The sequence below is a fragment of the Megalopta genalis genome, chromosome 2 (assembly GCF_051020955.1).
Source record: "Megalopta genalis isolate 19385.01 chromosome 2, iyMegGena1_principal, whole genome shotgun sequence".
NCBI classification, from domain to species: Eukaryota; Metazoa; Arthropoda; class Insecta; order Hymenoptera; family Halictidae; genus Megalopta; species Megalopta genalis.
Window position 1 is genome coordinate 12,853,021 of NC_135014.1, and position 22,445 is coordinate 12,875,465.

Consider the following 22,445-nt stretch of genomic DNA (forward strand, 5'->3'; position numbering starts at 1 on the left):
TTTTGCCAACTCTATCTGAAGAGATAGCGATGTAGTTACGCGGGGACGAGTCGCGCGAGAAGTTTCGGTGTGAAACTTCGCGACCGGGCGTGCACCATGCCGGCAATACAGAGAACGAGCGAAGGAAAACTGAACAGAGCGGTCGCCGGAGAAGCTGCGACAAATTGAATGTCGCATTTTCCATCGACGACGTTGGCCCCGAAACTTCCCGCAAGAAGAAGGTGCGATTTACGATTGGCGCACGTGCGTCAACCCTCCGCCTTGCTAGCTGCCCGAAACTTTATATGCCCAAGGATCTCTCCGTCCCGACGGCGAAACTCATACGGACCGATATACGAGTATAGCTCCGCGATATTGGATACCAAGCCTTGTTTTCCTCGCTCTCTATAATCTGGCGAATCTCTTTTTCTTTCGGTAAACAGCCGCGCCGGGAACGCGGACTTTTCCTTGTCTCGTCGGGTAACAACTGTCCGCTAATGTCACGGTTGCTTGTATACAGTGAAAATGGGTCTCTACGAAATTATTTTCACGCGACGGACGATTTAAGTATGTACAATGTAGTTTGTAGCTGTGCAACGGCGTGAATATGTCTTTATTTAAGCATACAACTATGTAGAGATATTGCAAGTATGCAGTTATTGTAACAATGTAGGTGATAACTGTGTAGCAATGTAACTATGTAGTATTGTAAAAAATGTGGCTACTTAACTATGTAGCAATACAACTATGTAGCAATGCGACTATGTACCAATGCGAATATGTAGCAATACAACTATGTAGCAATACAACTATGTAGCAATATGGCTATATAGTAATATAACTATTTAGCAATATAAATATGTAGTTATATAACTATGTAGCAATATAGCTATATAGTAATATAACTATTTAGCAATATAAATATGTAGATATATAACTATGTAGCAATATAATCATATAGCAATATAATTATGTAGTTATATAACTATGTAGCAATATAATTATGCAGCAATATAACTATGTAGCAATATAATTATGCAACAATATAACTGTAGCAATAGCAATAGTTATATAGCAATATATCCATGTAGCAATACAATTATGTAACAATATAAGTACATAGTAATATAATCATGTAGCAATATAACTATGTAGCTAGCAACGCAAAGCACACGTGTGAATTGTAGTATGAAGCTTGAGAGAAAGTAGTGTTCATGAAAATATTTGACAGGTATTGTTTTTTGCCCGCCGATATTCACGTCGTAGGGGTGCGAACAACCCTTGAAGCTGTGCGTGGGAGGCATACATGATCGAATATTTTAGGAACTGTTAGAGGCAGAAGATTTAGCGAAACGGTAAAAATGTGTATATTTCATATAAATTATTTGAATTCATATCCTACATGCTATCAAACATAAGTGATTGATTTATTGATTATATGTTGTTATTATATGGAAAAATCGTAAATGTGTTTTCACATTGTAAGGAATGAAACTGTCTGGTTCGAATAAAAATTTATTGGAAAGATTGTTCAGCATTATCTGCAAGTCATAAAAACTCACTTTTAGCAACCATGATAATTCATATATAATACAATTTTAAATAAACTGCTTCATTTGCCACTCTCTAGACATTTTAAGATACTCTTTTAACCAAAAGTGTATCCGAGGACTTTGAGTGCTGCTTTCGCCGTCTCGATCCAAACGATTTCCAATATAAAAAAAAGGTATACGTCGAATATTTTTGCAAGGACTACATTCTACTAAAGTTTCATAAAAGTCAGCGAACATTACTACAGTACGTTCTCTTGTAAGTTGGTTTATACGTGCACTTAAGTTTATGGTCACTATAAAGATTTTGTTTAAAAGGGCTTTTTAGTAACTATAAAGGTCTTCGTAGTTTCTTTTTCGTAGAATAGATTGGCAATTCCTTAGAACATTCAGCAACTCTTTCTTCTATAAACCGGGTACTATAATGTTTCAACGACATTAAACATTATGTGGCCTGCGTCGACTCTATGTACTCTCTATGTAACTCTATGTACCAAAGCTTTTGAACCTGTAAATAAATAAATAAATAAATAAATACATACTTAAATAAATATTTAACAATAAACGTTGTATATTATAACAAATAATCTACATCCTATATAACGTGGATCTTTATGCAAACTGAAAACACTCTTGCACTGATCGCAAGAAATAAACGGTTCAATTGTTACAACAATTTCGATAACGAACAGGCCATTCGACTCTGAATTAAAGTTGCTACACAAAATATACCTTTTATAAAAATATTCATTACGTACTCGGATAAAAGACAAATGTACCCTTTAATTTCCTTGTCATTCTATCCAACTACAATGCAAGCAAAAATAATTTTACATGCATTGTCCAGCAAACCACCCTTCTGCCATCTCAAAAATATTCAAATCGTCCGATTCAATTTCAAAAAAGTTTGCGTCCACACATATTTATTCCCGACCGTACAACCGAATAAAGTATTTAATAACGCGAAAATTATTTTTGCAAAAGCGATCGTCAACGAAAAACAATAGCAATTATCTACAGCACCCCTCTCTATTCGGGTTCAAACGAGAAAATTCCGATGCTTCGACGCAGAAGGGTAGGAACGCGAGAAGATTCGAAGCCCGTCATTTCGACGATGATCCCGACGTGAATGTTTGCGCAAACATCGCGCCGTCATCGCGGCTCCGATTGAACAGTTCGCGCCAAAAAGGGTGGGTTCTAACGTGCACCGCGCCGGCACGATGCGTGCAAAGCGTGGCGAACAATGATGGCCAGGATGAAAGAATAAAGGAAGAAAAAAGAAAGAAAGGAAGAAAGGAAGGAAGAAAGGAAGGAAGGAAGGAAGGAAGGAAGAAAGAAAGAAAGAAAAAGAGAAAGAACAAGGGAAAAATATTGTAGGCGTAGCTACGCGCCGGTTTCCCTATCTCCTCGCTGAATCCGATCTTTATCTGGAGCCTTTTTTTCAGCGCTCGACGGCAGCTTCTTCCTTATCACTTCGTCCTCGACGCTCGTTTCTGGGAGCAACAAAGGGAGAACGCCACGGTTCCTGACTTGCGGCTTCCCGAAATTGAGATGTGAGAGCTGACGCACGACCATCATAAATCTTTCCCTGGCTTCTACCGTGGCATATCTATCCCCTTCCTCGCGCATCCCTTTCTTTCTCTATCTCTCTCTATTTCTCCCTCTTTCTCTACTTTTATCTCTCTCTCTCTCACACACACTCCCTCTCTCGATTTCTCCCACAGTCTTCATCTCTGTCTCTCTCATTCTCTGCTTCCATCTCTTTCCTTCTACCTCTCACTCGCTGATTCTCCCTCTTCAACTCTCTTCGTCTCGCTATCTTCCTCTCTCTTTTTCTATTCCTATCTCTTGTCTCTCTCTCTCTCTCTCTCTCTCTCGATTTCTCCCATAGTATCCATTTCTGTCTTCTTCTATTTCCATCTCTTTCTTTTTACCTCTAACTCGCTGCTTCTTCCTTTGTCTTCAAGTCTTCATCTCTCTCTACCCCTCACTCTTTCTCTCCCTTTATTTTTTCTCCCTCTTTCTCTACTTCTATCTTCATCTCTCTCTATTTCACTCTCTCGCCCAATTTCCTCCTTAGTCTCCATCTCTGTCTTTCTCATTTTCTGCTTACATCCCCTGCTTTTTTTACCTTTCACTCACTGCTTCTCCTTCTGTCTTCAAGTCTCCATCTTTCTCTCTCTGACTTTCTTTTTCTGCTTCTATCTCTATTTCTCTCTATTTCGCCCTCTCTCCCAATTTTCCCTCAATTTAAGTAATAACTTTATTTATTAACAGGATAAACCTTTTGTTATAGTGAGAGAAAGAAAGAGAGAAAGAGAGGGGGAAGGGGGTAATAATATGGTAGGAGTCACGTACGGACGGATAGGGTAGGAAAACTTAAAACTGAAAAAAGAAACTATATATGTACTAATATAATATATACGATGCTGTATAATATACTATAATATACTATATAATATAGTATAATATATTGTACTATATTATATAATATACTGTAATATACTATATGCTACTGAATACTACATATTATAAAATACTATATACTATATACTATAAAATAACGTATACTATATACTATATACTATAAAATTCTATATACTATATACTACTATAAAATACTTTATACTAATATAAAAATGTGAGAGAGAAAAAGCAAGAAGTAGAATTTTTTAGGAATTTTCTAGTAAACTTAATCGGTGAACATTCGGTTCAATTTGAAAAAAAAGTTACCAAGAGGTGTGCGAGAACTTTTTTCACCCCCTGTATTTCTCGCCCTTTCGTTATTTCTTCCCGTACTTCTCGCTTGCTCTCTCTATCTCTTCCTGTCTTTATTTCTTTCTCAACTTCTCTCTCTCTCTCTCTCCCTCTCTCTCTCTCTCTCTCTCTCTCTCTCCCAGACACACACGATCTATCCACATCTCTCACACACACTGTCTCTATCTTTTTTCCGCCCCATCTCTTTTTCTTCCCCTTCCCATAACATCCTGCCAGCCGGTATCTCCGACGGTATTCGGCGGTACGTCGCGAGTTCCGCAGACACCGACTTTTCGCGAGCCGTTGCTTGACAAACGATTCCCGACCCCTGACCCCTGACCCCAGCAGGAGCAGCACCCACTTCGAACCTCGGATAAAAAGGAGCACGCTAGAAATGGATACATCGATAGGGGAACCTCCGGCCGGGAAGGAAGTCGATGCTTCATTCTCGAGCATTCTTCAGAATTCTGTGCGGGTGAATGCAGATGGTCTATCGGCATCGTTATGTGGTCATCGTTGATATTGATATTGGAGTTCTTAATTAGTCTCGGTATTAGATTCAATTGGCGAAATAACAATTATTAGGATCGCTAGAATTGAACCGTTGAAAACAGGAAAAAGCAGTAAAAAAAGAACGAATTAATTTATGGATAACGAAGGACGAATCAAATTGTTCTGTAAAACGCATTAAACCGCAGAATTGTTGCCATTATTTAACGCTATTTTTGACGATATTTTGTGTCACACGATTCGGTTAATTTTTCGATGATTATAGAAAATGTCGAGAAACATTTTGTTCGTCGTATATTGTTTTTTTACGACAGCAGAGGGATGCCGGGAAGTTTGTATGAATTTACACAGAATAATCGCGGTGTCTTTCGACTGTTCCGAATAATTAACGAATCGAAAATTGAAAAATTCCGACGGGATTTACATGGAGCCGGGGGACATGAAAATAAAAGTGATTAGCATAGAAGAACGACGAGAGATCGATACCTTTCCATCGTTTTAAATTCCCTGCAGAAGTTGAAAGGTATATGACGAAAGGAAAACCAATATTTAAATCGCTGTGTCTATATTCATATTAAAATGGAACGATCTTCGCTAATTTTCATAAATCAATGGGGAAAAAATTGCTTGCAGCTTCTCAAACATTCGACCAAGCAGACATTCATAATTTATTACCGACTTGCAAATCGCAAATTGCACGTTTCAAATGGACTTCGAAGTTTAGCTTGACCAAGCGAGAAACCGAAATTTTGCGTGTAGATTTTTCATTCGTGCTTCGTGATCAAGATAATCATAGGACTGCGGATTTTTCGTATAAAAATAAAAACTATCGAACTAAATAAATTGCAAGAAACGTAAGTTGTGATAAAAAATGTTTTTCCTCTTTTAATCATTTTAATAAGTAATACGCGAGTGATATAAAAACGTTCTAAAAATCTTCTAAAATATATTTAAAAAATCTTTTTTATATATACATATTTTATCTTATAATATTTTCGTAATTACGTAGCTACATGTATAACAATGTACAACGATTATTTAACTATGCGAATGCATAACTGTATATGGCTGCGGTGCGACCGCAGCTCGTCGATAACTATTAATTAATAATTAATCCATAAAGATAAGCCGGTAAGCAATCGGCGTAGTTTAATCTGATACAGAAATTAGATTTTAAACGTCCGTTGAGCAGGAACGAAACGCACTCGGTATAATACAGTCAGTAAGATCCGGATTAGCGTAATGATTCTTCTCCGAGTTAATCTGATTTGAACTATCCGCGCGCGACTTTTCCAGCCGTTGAACGAGGCGAGCCCCGGCCTCCGGTTTACCGGACTTAACCAACGTTTATAGGAATGAATCGAGCCAATCTCCAATTTCTATGGCACACACTTCGCCGAATTTCATTTTACTAAGCAAATATTTAGCGCAATTCTCCGCGGAGAACGCGCGTCGTACAAATAAAATCCTCCGCGGGGCGAATCAACAAGCAATTCCGTTTGAAACGCGGCTCGTTATTTGTTCGTTCGACGAAACAATCTTTTGTACCGGATAGATTCTGCCCGAGTCGAGTTATACGGATTCCGCTCGCTCGTCTCGAGTTATCAAACCTTTTTAATGGATTCACGAATGGACGAGATCGTAAATACTTTCGGACGGGATGGATTAAAACTGCGTTTCGCTTCGAATATGTAATTCTTATTAAACCGGCCGGAGCCCATCAAACATAATTGGCTCGGTGATCTTTTTTTTTCATTAAGACACTTTACGGTTTCTCATTAGGGGAGACGTGTCGCCGATTCAAATCGTACCGAACGTTGAAACGAGAACACGTGTTTTAATAAATACGATGTAATAATCGTTATATTTAATAAGGCTGTGCAAAGAGAAATAAACGCATTTTAATTTTAATTTCGAAGGTGAAGCAGGGGTATATCATTTTTTTTCTTAATTTCATCCAAGAATAAAATTATATAAAATTATCTTTTTATGTTTGTTTCATAAATGGAAGAAATATTATATTCAAAAATGCAGTATAATAATCATTATATGTATTCTAGTAATAACATGTTAAGTATGAATAATATTCCGTTCTTTTTAGTCTCTGAATAAAATTCTGATTTCTTATATCTTCTTCGGTATTTAAACATTTCAGTAAATGTGAACACACGACAAATATAAATTGTCCTTTTTCTTCGTAGAAACGATTACAATCGAAAAACTTCTAATCATTGTAACCATGAAGAAAATGGCACGGCAAGGGGTTAACAAGGTTGCGCAAAGAATAACGAAGAATTGTTAATTTCAATGTCGAAGATGTAGAAGGAATTTTGTAAAATTTCATCCATCGATAAAATGATCTTTTTACATTTGCTTGTATAAATTCAAGAAATATTATTTCATAATTATTTATATAATCTGAATCGCCGCGATTGCAGAACAAGTGAAACAACGAAGGTGGCCGAGAGTGTAATTCTGCTTACCACGTCGAAGAAGCAATCAACGAAACTCAATCAGCCCGTATCCGGTGATTGCGTACTAATAAAGATTGCGTACGCGTGCGGTAACTGGGGTGGAAAAGTTCGTTCGACACTCGGCCCGTTGATTTCCAAAGGATTATTAACCACACCGGGTTCTGTTCGGCGTCATAACAGCCGGCCCGGCAAAAGACGGTCGAACGTGTTTAATCAACGCGCGGCGGCATTGTGCGAATTTATCCAAGTGGTGTATAATTTCGTCATCCCCATCCCCCCCTCCTCGGAGGTGGCATTGTGTTAGGATCATTAGAACACGCGTTGTTTGAAAACACCGGTTCATTTCGACGTTAATGCTCCCCGACGCGAGCCGGCTCGGGAACGCGCGCGCGCGCGGCGCCGATTATAACTCCGCGCGATTCAGCTCAGCTATGTAATTCCATTGTCAACGCGGCGGAGTTACATCCATCGGCTGTAAACCTCGCCGAGAGAGAGAGAGAGAGAGAGACCGATAGTTTCGTGACACAACTTCTCCTCTGATCGAATTCGATCTCCGTTCAATTCTCTTCCGTCCTCGAGTTGCCGTCTCGTTTCGAGCTTCCACCACCGGAAATTCTTTCGGCGAATTTTCTGTCGCGCCATTTGTGTCGTGAAATCTGTTCCAGTCAATTAAACGTTGGTCGGATTGTGGTAATTAGTAGGCGAAACTGGATCTTCGCGCGAAATCAAAGTTGCTTTTATTAGTTGCAAATTGTTGGAACCGGAACAGATTTTATTTGTGTTCGTGGGTTTCAAGCTGTTGGAAACGGAACTGATTTTATTTGTTTAATTCTATACCATTCGTTTAGGCTTTTTACTGTTTTCGATTAAATCTACACTCGTTTTTGGACGGTCATTTTACAGGAAGCGAATTTTAAAATAATTCTTTTTCTATTTTCAAGCTAATTCTTGCAATTGCTGCAGAAAATGTTTATTTCGTAGGTAGCGAGACTCTGCAGATTTATAGAACTCCAAAAATTGGATACATATATCTTTCCTTATCGGCGGAGACTCAAATTTAAGGGGCGAAACTACCCTCTGAAAACTGGCACCCTTGAGCTATCTCGGATACTATTGAAGATAAAAATATATATTTTATGGTAGAGTTATAGTTTCTCGAATAGAATGATGTGATGAAGATAGCTCCCTTATGAATAAAGGGGGTGAGTTACCCTTACTTGAAATCCGGTGGTGGGAAATATTTATTTTTAAGCACCGAATTTTTTTAAAATCATTACGTCACTTTTAAGTATCATTAAACAGAGTTTAATGGTGATAAGGGTGGCAACCCCTTCTTTTACAATTTTTCGATTTTTCAATTTTTCAACTTTTCTGTTTATCAGGTCTTCAGTTTTTCTATTTTTTAATTTCTCATTTCCACGATTTGTCAACTTCATAATGTCATTCATAATTTTTCTATTTTGAATCTGTTCAATTTTTCAATTTATCAATTCATCAATTTTTCTATTTTTAAACTCTTCGACGTTTCAATTTATCAGTTCTTCAATCTTTGCATTTTTTAACACCTCAATTTCACAGCTACTCAATTTCACAATTTCCCAATTTTTCCATTTTTCTCAATTTCTCTATCTTGAGATTTTCCAACAAAATATTAATGTTAATAGATCACGAGATCGAGACTAACAAATCTTGATCACTAAAAAAATCTGCGCAGCTTCGTTTTCCAAGTTAGATTTCTTCTGCGAAGAAACATTTCGTTGATCCGATTTCACCGACAGCAATGTTTGATGGATAGAACGAGCGCTGCCCGCAAAGTTTCTCGACCGAAATGTATATATCTAATGTTCCACACGGTTTATAAATGGAATCTAATTGAAAAGAAGCCCGATGCCCGCTCGCGCTGCTCACGAATCCTCTCTCGAACACGCGGCGGATTCTCTCGTTATACCCAAGAACTAAATATTCCTTCGGTGAGAAAGGTAATAAACTCAGCGCGCCTGAAATAGCGTGAACTTTCCGGTTGACCTGATAGGTCTATTTTTACAAAATCCAATAATACCAATTTATAGGCTGTTAGAAGGTGACGCTGTCTCGTTACATTAGGCGTACAAATTCATTCGGCGCCGAGATATTCCAGCACGATAATAGCAATTCGATCGTTTTTTTCCTACGAGCTTCCGAGTTGCGAAATCCTAGCTTTGCTATTTGAACACCTGCGCGCGTATACCTGTGCGCACATATGTAGTGTGTCTGGTTCGAGGAAAAAATTCTTTGCAAGTCGATCGCAATGTACAGCGAGTAGCGAAAGTATTCCGTCGGTTGGCGACCGAACGCAAATGCTGCGGTTCATTCATGATCATAGATCATTCACGATTCGATAAGCCAAGATAGTATGTGTGTACCATACTGATATACAGATACATACACGGTAAATTCGGAGAACATTAGCATTGTCGTTGGCGTGCGAAATTATGTACCTTGATAGCCATCAAATGTAAGCTTGTTTGCGGAGATTGTATTAACTCTTTGCTATCGAAGCTATTTTAATTCCATAAAGCAGAAATTTCATTCGATATGGAACATTTTTATTCGACACGACGTCCTTGAATTTATGCTCGCGGAGTCTTGCGCATTTATTTGCGACACGCCTAAATTTCTAACAATTTAAAATTCTAACAGAGCAGATTTATTTAATGTGATATTATATGTTATTAATATTAATATTATTTATTAGCAATATTAATATTATTTTTATTATTGACATTAATACTATTTATTATTAATATTAACACTATTTTTATTATTAATATTAATACTATTTATTATCAATATTAATATTATTTACTATCAATATTAATACTATTTACTATCAATATTAATACTATTTATTATCAATATTAATACTATTTACTATCAATATTAATATTATTTATTATCAATATTAATACTATTTACTATCAATATTAATACTATTTATAATCAATATTAATACTATTTACTATCAATATAGATACTATTTATTATCAATATAGATACTATTTATTATCAATATAAATACTACTTATTATCAACATAAATACTATTTATTATCAATATTAATACCACTTATTAAATATAACTCAATCCATTAAATACAACTGAGCAATGTAAACTAGATTTACGACGTACTAAAATCAGCCGTTTTATATTAAATGATGAAAGCAACAACAAGACATTCATTCGACCGTGACATCCAAAAAGGAACAGAATCGCGATTCGAAGTCGTCAACTATCGTAAAACGTCGACGCTAAAGTGCTAGGTTCACAAAAGCGTTCTTATGCGCGTTCGACGTAACGCGGGGGAGAAACGTAAATCCTGCGAGCCCCGCAAAAATTCGAGACACTGCTCGATTGTCCCATAAGACATTAACACGGTAATACGTATGGCACGAGAAGCGCTCGGCGATCGGTAGTACGAGAGAGGAATGCAACTCGACTGCATAGCGATAGTGTAAAGATGGTAAACTCTCTGGCAGACATCAAAGAGGAACATCGACGAATAAAAGTTCACTGTGATGATGCGTTGTTATAGCAGGATGATGATGATGATGATGACGACGATGATGATGGTCTGTCGCTACACGTGTGCACGAGTGGACTAGAGAGGACGTTCGTGAACGTTACTATAAGTGCTTTCGTAAGCGTTTCGGGCTCGACAAAGGGACGCCAGGGGGGTGCGAGTGCGGCTCTTAATGAAAAAGATCTGTTTGTTCGAGTGTCCGGTGCTTTCTGCTGGGAGACTCGCATGAAATACCGTGGAGGGTAGTTGGGAACGTAATATAGTCATTCAGGGATTCTTATGGTAAATAAAAATTGCCTGCAACAATTTCGTACAGTATGAGTTTTGATACAAATTGATTGCTAGGTTTTAATTGTATTAATGCTGACCATAACTTATTATTTATATTATTACGTCATTCATATTATTATATTATTTATATTATTACGTTATTCATATTATTATATTATTTAATTATTACATAATTTACACTACCTATATTATTATAATATTTATATCGAACTGTTTAATTTTTATACTATAATAATAAGTTGAATTTATCCCATTCGATGATATCACGTATGAATTAAGATCATTAAGGGTAGAAATTCAATCGAGAAATATAAAACTGTTTAATTTGTACATTATAATAATAATTGGAACCATCCGATAATATAAACGTATCAGTATCGGTTAAGTAGGATCATTAGCGTTTCTTTCAAGCAATTTTAATTTTCCCCGAATGATCCGCAGTCTATAATCATTGCGCACCTTCCGATGCGAGCGTTAATCAAGCTTTTTATCCGACCCTCGACATCAAAGGTGTCGTGTGTCACGAGAGTTGCTGCAATGTGATCGGGCCGCATTCATTTCGTACGTAACCAACAGCAAGCCGACTGTTTGAGCGATGAAATAGAGTGGAAAAAGTGGATTTGCCAGCGACGGAACGGGGCAAGTCATTCTGCGGCACGACGACGGGACGGGACGTAACGTAACGCGACGGGACGCGACACGAAGCGCGGTCACACGTCGCGTAAAGAACAAAGGACGTTATTTATTCCTTGACCCCGGGCTCTGCCTCGCGTTGCTTATTTTTCGCGGCCGGACCGGTCGGATTATGCGGCCGAACTATATAACTAGTCCAATTTTCTAGCGTCATCCAGCTGATACGCATCCGAACGCAGTGGAACAGCTTTAAAAATGCATCGGCGGTGCCTTTGTTCTTCTTCTTTTTATCGCGGGAATATGTGCCGCGCATCGATCAAGCGACCGAGAGAGAGAGAGAGAGAGAGAGCGTTGCCGAAAACGGCGGAGAATATTTCCAGCACGGAAATGCATTCTAACCCCGTCTCGTAGGCCGAGATTTTGTTACTGCGAGCAAAGACGTAATCTCCGTTGGCAAAGATTTTATTGCTATGGGCAGAGATTTAATGTTCTGCGAGCAGAGATTTCCTTTCTCTAAGCGAACGTTTCATTTCCGCAAGCAAATATCTCGTTTCTCCCGAACAAAGATTTCTTTTCTCTAAACAACGTGTTCGTTTCCATTAACATGGATTTCATTTCTCTGATAAATTACATTTCATTAGAACGTGATCTTATTTTTCTGCGAGCAAAGATTTCATTTCATAAACACGGACCATCAACGTAATTGTAAGCAAGCACGTGTTCCAATTCGATAATACGTGTCCCAATGATAAATGTTCGTTCAATATTATTCAATTACGTTGAAAATATTATCTCAAGATATTGTCGTGTTCACGCGATATTATTGAATTACGTTCAAAATATTATTGTACGACACTTGAATATATGTTCAACGTTATTAAATTTCGTTTCCTTGTTGAATCGATTTTAGCGTTATTATGCTGTCTGTGCAGTTCGTGTGCTAATTAAAATCTTAACAAATTCTTGACAAACTATTTCACGTTAATTTCTATTTCGATGGTTTCTTAAATATTCGTCAACGACGAATATAAACTGCACAGAATTCAATAACAAATTTTATTTGATGCAAACACGTTTTTTTTTAACGATTTCTGAAATATTTATAATTTAATAAAAATTCTCTAATTAAATTTAATAATTCTCTAATAATTTAAACTATTCGTTCTTTGCAAATTGTTCGCACAGTCCGTTCGTTTAACACTTTCTCTCCGCTTTCCTCGGCGATAAAAGTTACTTTAACACGTTATAGATGAACAGTATCGTCGCTAAAATTCTTAGCAGATTGAAATATTTCCACTTCCCGGCGGCGGATTATGCGTTTCCTAATCTGTTGCGCCGAGGAAATTATTCTCGCGGAAACTCGACAACGTTACGTTGTTTTACGGTACTGGAAACTCTTCCAGGGAACTGTTTAGATTATAAACACGTGAAATGCTATGCTGCAGATAAGCCAAACTACCGGCCTCCACTTTCATCTGTGTTAATTGAAACAGTAACGTGCGAAGCTGCACAGTGATAATACTAATAGCACTGTTCGACTCCTTTTAATCTGCGAACGCGCAGCTTCCTCGACACCGATATCAAATTGCCCCGACAAATATCAAATACACAAATTTCACGATTACAACGATATTGTAATTAGGTTAAAATGTGTTGTAACGAGAACAATCAAAATATATTATGATAGAATTAAAAAAAAGAAGTATATCGTAATAAAATCAAAATATGATATAATAGAATCAAAATATGTTGTAATAGAATTTAAAAACTATATTGTAATAAAATCAAAATATAATAGAATAGAATAAAAATATATCATGATAAAATCAAAATGTATTGTAATAGAACCCAAGTATATATTGCAATAAAATTAAAACTACATTATAATAAAATCAAAATATGATATAATAGAATAAAAATATATTATGATAGAATCAAAATGTATTGTAACAAAATCCAAATACATTGTAATAGAGCTAAAATGTATTATAATAAAAACAAAATATTTGATAATAGAATCAAAGTATATTCTCAAATTATATTCTAATAAAATCAATTAGAATAATATTCAAGTTAATTACATTCTATTGCGTTTCTAGTAATTACCGCCTTCGATTTTCCTGCACTTACAACAAACTTGTAAAACACAAAAGAACATCGGTATTAACCAAAATGGACGATCTAGCCCAGACGCAACTTCTCAACGAGCAAAAATAAATTTTCACCACCCTCTCGATTTCTCAAAACGATGCCATTAATATTTCAATCGGTAATTCACACGTATAAAATACACGAGCGCGCTTATATTAATATTCACAGAATAACGAAACGGCAGGATTACTTTCGAGACACTCCCCGATGGAAATTTCGTATCGAAATCTCTCACGGTCGAACGGCCATTCCGATATATCGCTAAATTCTGCTGCCTTGTGTGACGGCTCGCCGATTAGCGAACGTTGCCGAGAGGCAGTTTTATTCCGAATGCAGGGAACGGAGCCCGGCCGATCGCAGATAATGCTCATTAACCGATTGTCGAACGTGAGACGCATCGTCGCGCCGCGGCACCCCGATCCGATATTCTCGTCAAATCGGGAAGAACGCCGACGAGCGAGCACGAAGGAGCTGCCGGTATTCATTACACGTTTACTGAACGTTCAACGGCTGCCTAGGAAATATTAGTCTGCCGCCTCGATTTCGGCGGATTCACGATACGGACACCGCGAAACGATACAAAGCTTTGTTCGACGCGGTGGCCGCGACACCGCCGCGAAACGGATATTCCCGTTTCCGAGGAACGCGATTTCCGGTTTCGCGAAACAGATTTCCTTTATCGGCATTGCACGCCGCGTGGCGCGATTTTAATCCGATCGTTAAGCCAGGAATTTTCCGAATTGTTGTAGAAAAACGCGGCATCTGTTTTCGAAGAAATTATTTCAGACGACAATTTGTTCGTATCAATTTTCAATGTATCCTCGTACGAATTATTTTATGCAATCGATTAGTTCGCGAAACGAATTCAATTACAATCAATTTTAATTTTTTTAATTCAATTTTTGATTCATTCATATCACTGTTCATTTTGCGCAAACTAAATCGACTTATAATATATATATATTTGGACAAATTATTTGACATCATTTATTCAAGTATGATGTTATTATACATCGATGTACCTAAATTTCTGTAATATTTATTATGCACATGGAATGTTTACAATTAGTTGGATTATTTGTAATTTATATGTAGAATCGCTTCTGCTTTTTTCCCCCGATCCTAATCGTCCCAACAATTAGTAAAATGAAATCCGTTTAGCGTAATCTTGAGAGTAAACATTCGCGACGATAACTACGATTTAACCAAGCCTAATTTTACAGGGAACTGTAGCAGATGCAAGAAGGCTAAAAGAGTAATTACCATGATAAATCTTGACTTTCTCATTACGATTTCATTACCCCGTCGTTTTACGATTCCTTTAACAACTGTGCTCATCGGAGCTACTTTATCATCCATAGTTTATGAACGCGCTATAAGGGAAGTTCATTCAATGCTGTGTCTGCGTGCCAACATTAATTCGGCAGATTAAATGTCAATCAAGAAAAAGATTGCCGGAGTAATCCGCGCACAGTAAATCTCCGATTTTCATTCGGTTTTTACGTTTGTCGATTTAATGGCCGCGTTGATGCTTATTTACTTAAAATATCGATCGTTCCGGAGAGAAGATTCGAGCATTATTCAAATATTACGTCGATAAAATGATTTCACGAAGCGAATTTGTTGCATTTAACCACTCTCTCTCTCTCTCTCTCTCTCTCTCTCTCTCTCTCTCTCTCTCTCTCTCTCTCTCTCTCTCTCTCTCTCCTCTCTCTCGCTGCCAGCATATACTATGTATTCGCTCGATAATTTGTGCAAACCGGCCCGATATATTTAAACAAATTATTCCCATATTTGGCCGAACGTAATCTTGAAATGTTTATTTGCTCATTAATTAGTTCGCGCAATGCCTCTCTCTTTCTAGTCGGTTTCATTTTTTCGATCATTCGGGCTTCCTTCTTTATTCGATGAATTTTGTATATACTTTATCGAATGTAATTATTACATTAATTATGTCATACATACAAACGTTCGCACTCCGTTTACAGGAAATATTTTTACACGAATCTTTTCGTCTCGCGACGATTATCCTCGCGTCGTTATAAAATTTCCGTGAATGCGAATATCGAGGAACGAAGACACATTGTCGAAAATATATTTGCGACGTGCGCGAAAAGAAAGGTGATACAACACATTGTGCGCGGACAAAAAAAATACTGACAAAACTGGTTTTGGAAATCGAGCTTTGTATTTTCCATCCGTCCGATAAACCTGAATCGGGACGACTAACAACGTTTGATATCGAGGGATTAAAAGCTCTAACCGGGGCGGAAGTTTTTTAATTTCGAATCCGGCGAACTTTTCGAAAACAAATTTAAAAAGTTTGATTGACAGACGGGAGAAGACGTGATTGAATACGATGTTCAATATCTCCGCGATTGAAACCACCTCTAAATATGTGGTTTTAATCGATTAGTTAGTAGCAGCCTCGCGTTCTAGACATTCGTCCGGGATTAATTATTTCAACGGAAGCCAGTCTATACACTATTATTTATTATATCATAGGTTTAGTATATTATAGTATAGACATATTTATAGTATAGCTATTTATTATATACTGTTACTTATTATTATTAGTCTATACGATCATTACTATTATTTCATCGCGTTATTTCACTATTTCGACAAGCTTTCTGTCGCTCGGCTTGTAAACGAAAATGGACAATTCGGAAACAGGAGCCTCGCGGCTCGTTTTTGTAGTCGCCGATTGTCGACAATGATAAAAAAAATAACGAGCCGCGAATAATCGCATCCCCCTCCTCCACAATTCGAGAGAATTTACTGCACCATGGAAATTATTTATCCAACGATCTCCCGGCAACTATTATCGTCAATATTTAGCGGAAATCGATTGCCGTCGAGCCGGTTTCGACGGAATTACAACGGCTCGAGCATCGACGATCTATCGGAAGTGAGAAAAGCGTGCCGGAGCATCCGAATCCGGCGCAGCTAGACGACAAAGAATCGCGCTAGATCGCCTCCCGTACTGTTCGAATCGGACCCGCATGGCTCGGCGAGGGTTGAAAGCATAAATTTCCATAAACACCCACAGTTTATCAGCGGCAGTAAAAACGTCGAACGGATGACAGCGTTTAAAACGGGACGATTGTGTGTTCGGTGCGTAGGGTGAGAGATCAGAGAAAGAGAGAGGGACAAAGAGAGAGAGAGAGAGAGAGAGAGAGAGAGAGAGAGAGGAAGAGGGAGCGAGACAGGGAGACACAGGGAGAGCGAACGTGGAACGACACGCGGTTCTTCCTCTTCCTCGCGGCACATCCATCCGGCAAGTTTGAATTGTCGGGTGCCGCGAGTTCATCCAGAACGTCCTCTCCTTATACGGGGCGCAAAAGGCGATCTCGAAAAAAGAAGAACTCGCTCGCTCTCTCGAGCATTCCCTAAGATCGAAATTCTCGAGATCGCCGGTCCTTTGTCCGCGAGCCGAAGCTTCTCCACCCCGAGACAAAGATCCGCCTTTCTTCTTCACCCTGCAGCACGCTTTATGGCCTCCTCGCTGGATGCAGTTGCCCCGGTGCATGCATGCATGCGACGGAAGAGACGTAGTGGGACCGAGGGCGAGGAGGCAGGGACGGGGGATCAAGTTCAACGTGTACTCGCGAAGCCCGAGTCAATTTCAATGGGCCCAGGAAGCTTCGTTTCGCCGGTTTCGAATGCTGCCAACCAAGAAACGATGTTTCGATGACCCTGTTTTGCGAACCGATTCGATTTACACGCGCTGCTTTCGAGCATTCGACAAGTACCGGCTAGATACGATAGTGGGGCTCGAGTGCCGCAACGTGCAACCCTTCGCTGTATCGAATCTATGGTATTCGGTGATTCATAGATCGGCGAGCGGAATTGCCTCAATTAAAATTTACCCTTTTTCCTGTTCGTGATATTATTTCAGGAGGAATGTTTTGTTTAAACCGAGAGGCGAAGTCGTGCAGTTTTTGTAATTAAATGAAATTAACGATATAAAATTAGTCGCGATATTTACGATGACAGTTCATTCGTTCGCTAATTTTATTCGTTTTAATTGTGAGGTAACTTTATGATAATCAGTTGCAAAAGAAAACCTTGACAGTGTCTCGAGAACTATTAACCGTGCGACCCTAAAAGTGGTGGTTTTAGTATTATTTTATATTAGTTTCGGTTTCACTGCGCCATTGTGCAAAGACTGGGCAAAAAGTCGATGTTAGATCTGGGGACTGTATAGAATTTAAATTATCTCGTTAATAATTTGAATAATCATGTGTAGGTGTATTATAAATCCTTTAGATATTAATTTGCTCCGAAATCAGGAATTGTTGAGCCTTTGATATTTGGTAATTGATAGACCGAAGATTCTTGCGCGAGAAAACGAAAAATGAATTTCCACCCCTGATAATTTTGACAATTATGCTCACGTGAATCGTCAAATATTGATATTTCCTAGATACTAATGAGAAATCGCATTGTTGAAATAATCAGCGACGACAATAGTTGGCTGGGAAATTTAGGTAAAATAAAAGTTACCGGCTGAGAGCACCATTAATGACAAAAATACTATTTGGATAGTTGAAACTATTCGATAGAATTCGAAGTTTGAATTGGACTAATTGAATAGATCGCACATTAAAACTTTCGCAGCACTGCTGCAGACCACCCACGGCCAACCACTAAATTACTCTTGGAAATAAAATTGATCATTTGATAATTCTCAGCGAGGACAAAGTTCGAATGAAAAGCATTTCAGATAATTAGAAGTTTGAATTATTTAAACGTTGGTGTTCTAAACTGAATTACACGAACATTATTGGAATCGTTAATTTAGAAAACTGTTGATAAGGAAAATATAATATTTCTAAGCTTTAAAAATAATTCCAACTAAGATCGTTAGAATCGTTAAAAAATTCTAAAAATCATCCCTGGCCAGGCATCTTCTATCTATGATAGAAATAGTGCAGACAATAGAGCAAAAATCTCCAATTTACAGTAGTTGTCGATAAAGATGACAAGTTCAAAATATCAAACTATTTTCTATATAATATTTATGGCGATTCTTAAAGATAATACTCAAAAATTCTGCTCAAGCTCTAGAAAAGTCACAAGTTACCAGATGATAGTTCATGATAAAAAAAAAATTCAATGTAACTCTAAGATTCAACGTTACAATCAATACATAATTACCAATACAACCCTTGACGACCGGTCACTTTGGAATACAGGCTTCCAAAAGACAATCAAATTCCAATAAATCAATAAAATCTGGTCGTAATACTTAACAAGAGTAATTTTCGAATGGTTAAAAATATGCGATGCAATTCCAACGTTAAACATTATCATCCACCTACGATTACTAAACAACCCTCGACCGCATACCTTCTACTACACAACAATAATTATTGTTTGTACTTAGAATCCAACAGTAATGTTCAAATCGTCAAAAATAATCGACATAGTTCCATATTTTAACCCTATAATCTTCGCAAAATTACTCGAACAATCGCGATTTAGCCAGCTCGCGTTACACCGTTCCAAAAATAAGTGAAAGTCGCGTGAATCGACAATGACCGACTGTAGTCCCTAAGAGCGATATTATACCAGCCCTAACCACGCGTTACAACGCCACGTTTGAACATTACAGTGATCACAAAGTTCCTGAAGCAACTCTAAGTCCGGCCGCCTTACATTACACCCCTTGAAAAAAAAACAAGCGAAACTCTCGAAAGAATCGACGACCGATTCCAGTCGTTCGCATTGATATCCGACTACCGACGCGATCCAACATCTGATCATCATAATCTTTCCAAGATTAACAGACACAACCCCCGGCCATCCGGCTCCCGTCTCCAGAACCCGGCGAAGTCCAATATCCCGTGAACAGCCGGTCGCGCACTCCTCCAATACCCTCGAAATCCAAAGAAGAACTATTCGAGAGAATTTCCGATCGGGAGGAACGGTCTCAATTACAGCGAGCACACACAGTGCCACCCGCGTAGCCCTCCTAAAAACCGCAAGCAAGCAAGCAAGCAAGCGGTAATAGTATCCAGAAGATGATCGACCACTAACCTGGCGGACAATTGCATTCGGTGACGTCCCTTCTGATCCGAAACGTGGACTGGAGCCGGTACAACGCCAGCTGCGACTGAACTTCGTCCTTGAGCCTCTGGAAAAGTACACTCGGTATTTCCTGGTGCTCCAAACGCGCCTCCAAATTGGCGATCCTTGACTCCAATCTGAGCTCCCTGTATACGAGTAGACCGGACACGGCTAGACTGGTGATACAGAGGGCGCACATCGCCCAATTACGAAATTTCTTGAGCATCGACGCCTCGGGCTCGCAGGAGCCTTTTTTCGGCGACGGCCACTCGGTTGCCGTGTCGGACTCCATGTTGTAGACGACGGGCACACACGCTCGCTTCTACTCGTGCACGCAGCGCGTTAAGCGCGCGTCATAACCCAGCCGACGGTCGTCGATACGTCCTGACACGACAATCACGGGTGAGCGTGATACGGTAGTGGAGAAACCACGCAAGTCTTACAGACTGTGCGGCGTCATCGTCCTGCATCTGGAAGGCATCTCGCACGGCCAGTCGCCGTTATCGCTTACCTCTCGTTCCGCGGACCCGTCTCGATCTGTTCTCTTCTCCTTTTTCTATGTCCTCTAGTCCGCTCTCTCTTTCTCTCTCTCTCTCTTTCCCTCTCGCTCGCTCGCCGCACGAGTTTTCTCTACGACGTTCTACCCCACAGAGAGACAGACAAACACACTCACTCCTTCCTCTTCCTTCCTTCCTTCCTTCCTTCCTGCCTTTGTGCCTCGGAGGTATTTCCCTCAGGTAGCAAGTGTTAACCGCACTGACGTTGGTAAACAAGAGTGTTGTCAGACGAGAACGGGTGTCCGGTGAACCGCGCGCTCCTTTCAAACGATCACAGACTGACTATGACCGTGTTCCCTCTCCCAAAAATCACTGCCGGTCGGTATAATCCCGCGGGATCGCCAACGTTCCTTTAACACCCCTCCGTCTCGTCTGCGTTGCTCCACGAACGTCTTCTTGTCCTCGGATGCTGTCGCATCGCGATCAACGCCGGCTTCGGGACACTATTAAGAACCGTTTTCAACTGCACACTTTCCCGAGGGATCGGCCGATTCGAGGAACACCGGCTCGACCTTTCCGATTGTTTGCTTTTAAGGGGAACTATTCTCTGCTTGTCTCCTATCCGTTTCGTTTCGTTTCACGGCGCACGCTGTGCGAAGAGACCGAACAGGGAAAACGAGGCGACAGCTGTGCGTGCGGAAAACTGTGCCCGCCGAAACGACAAAGAAACCACGACCTTTGGCAAGCCTCGGTCTATTGGCGCCAGGCAGGTCCCTTCGGCCGACGGATGGGTTTCACGACGAACACCGGACGCACTGTTGTGACAACGAGGTTCGATTTACTGGGCGCACGAAAAGTCCCGAAATACCGCGAATACGAAACTCCCGGCGTGGCATTCGCAGTACGACTGGATGTGGTGGGGCGACGCTCCGCCGTGAGCCGAGGGTACGTCGGCTCGGCAATGCTCGGCCGTCGTCGGCCGCGCTCGCCGCTCCGACTCATCCACCGGCTGCCGGACGCGTGAAGGACGATCGGTCGACCTAACGTCCACTTCCATTCGCACTGATTCGCCCCTGCTTCCCTTGCCCTTCCATTTACCCCTCCATCGCGTCCTTTCATCACTCGACCGGATTTCGGTAAAGAATCTACTACCGTTTCTTCTTCGCCTTTCGGTTTCTGCTTTTTCTCGCTTTCATTCTTTCTTCCGTTCGTTCGTTCGCTCGTTCTTCCCTTCTCGTTCGACCTAAGTCTTTTTAGTTTTCATTCTTACTGTTATTCAGGCGCTAGTCGCACGCTCTCCTGGGAACAATCGGGAACGTCACGACCATTTTTCACGTTTCAGCCCCTTTACGAGACCACCACTGCTGGCCTGGGTGCCACCCGTATCACGAAGAGGTGAGTTTTAAATACCAAATCGACCGGAACGCTCTCAAAATCACTTGCACTTGTTCCAAACACTTAACCTGTTCACTGAAACTATTTCGACGCTTCTTTTAACGCGATATAAATTATGCTTTTATCACCTAATCGAGGAGCACCAGGTACCCCTTTTCACTGACACTCCGCCATTTTGGTCCACCGGTCACGTGACGAAAAGTTCGCGGGGAAACTGATCAAGTTGAAGTTGTCGATCTATCGATGCTCTACGTCACGTGGTCGGTGATTTAGCAATGGCTGTGCCGGCGCTGGAGAAAGTACGTAGTGCTCCTCGATTAAACAATGAAAGTGTATTAATTATCGCGTTATTGACATATCAAAGTAGCTCGAGTGAAGTACTGTGATTTAGACGTTCTAAGTGCATGTTTGTGTCGAGTGTGACAAAGAAGACGACGGGATGTAGATGCAATTTGTCAGCGAAACGGACTTTTTAATTGAACTACGAATTTTCAAGAAACCAGCGACGGTAATGTACAATCATCAACAATTCCATTGTCTATGTGCTTCTTCTGTAGCAACTATTGCACCGTTC

General features: G+C 39.7%; 1 protein-coding gene across 20 annotated transcripts in view; it reads right to left on the reverse strand.

The window, feature by feature from the left end:
* Nucleotides 1-21,396, reverse strand: part of LOC117227218 (uncharacterized) — a 286,153-nt gene extending 264,757 nt beyond the window's left edge. For 16 of the 20 annotated variants that reach the window (XM_076518517.1, XM_076518511.1, XM_076518509.1 and 13 more), the window contains exon 1: nucleotides 19,950-21,395. In XM_076518517.1, the coding sequence (XP_076374632.1) occupies nucleotides 19,950-20,271 (322 nt within the window). In that variant the 5' untranslated portion in view covers nucleotides 20,272-21,395. Of the gene's footprint in view, nucleotides 1-19,949 lie in introns of all 20 variants that reach the window. The other 4 variants (XM_076518516.1, XM_076518502.1, XM_076518520.1 and 1 more) reach the window with 2 other exon arrangements.
* Nucleotides 21,397-22,445: the final 1,049 nt, after the last annotated feature.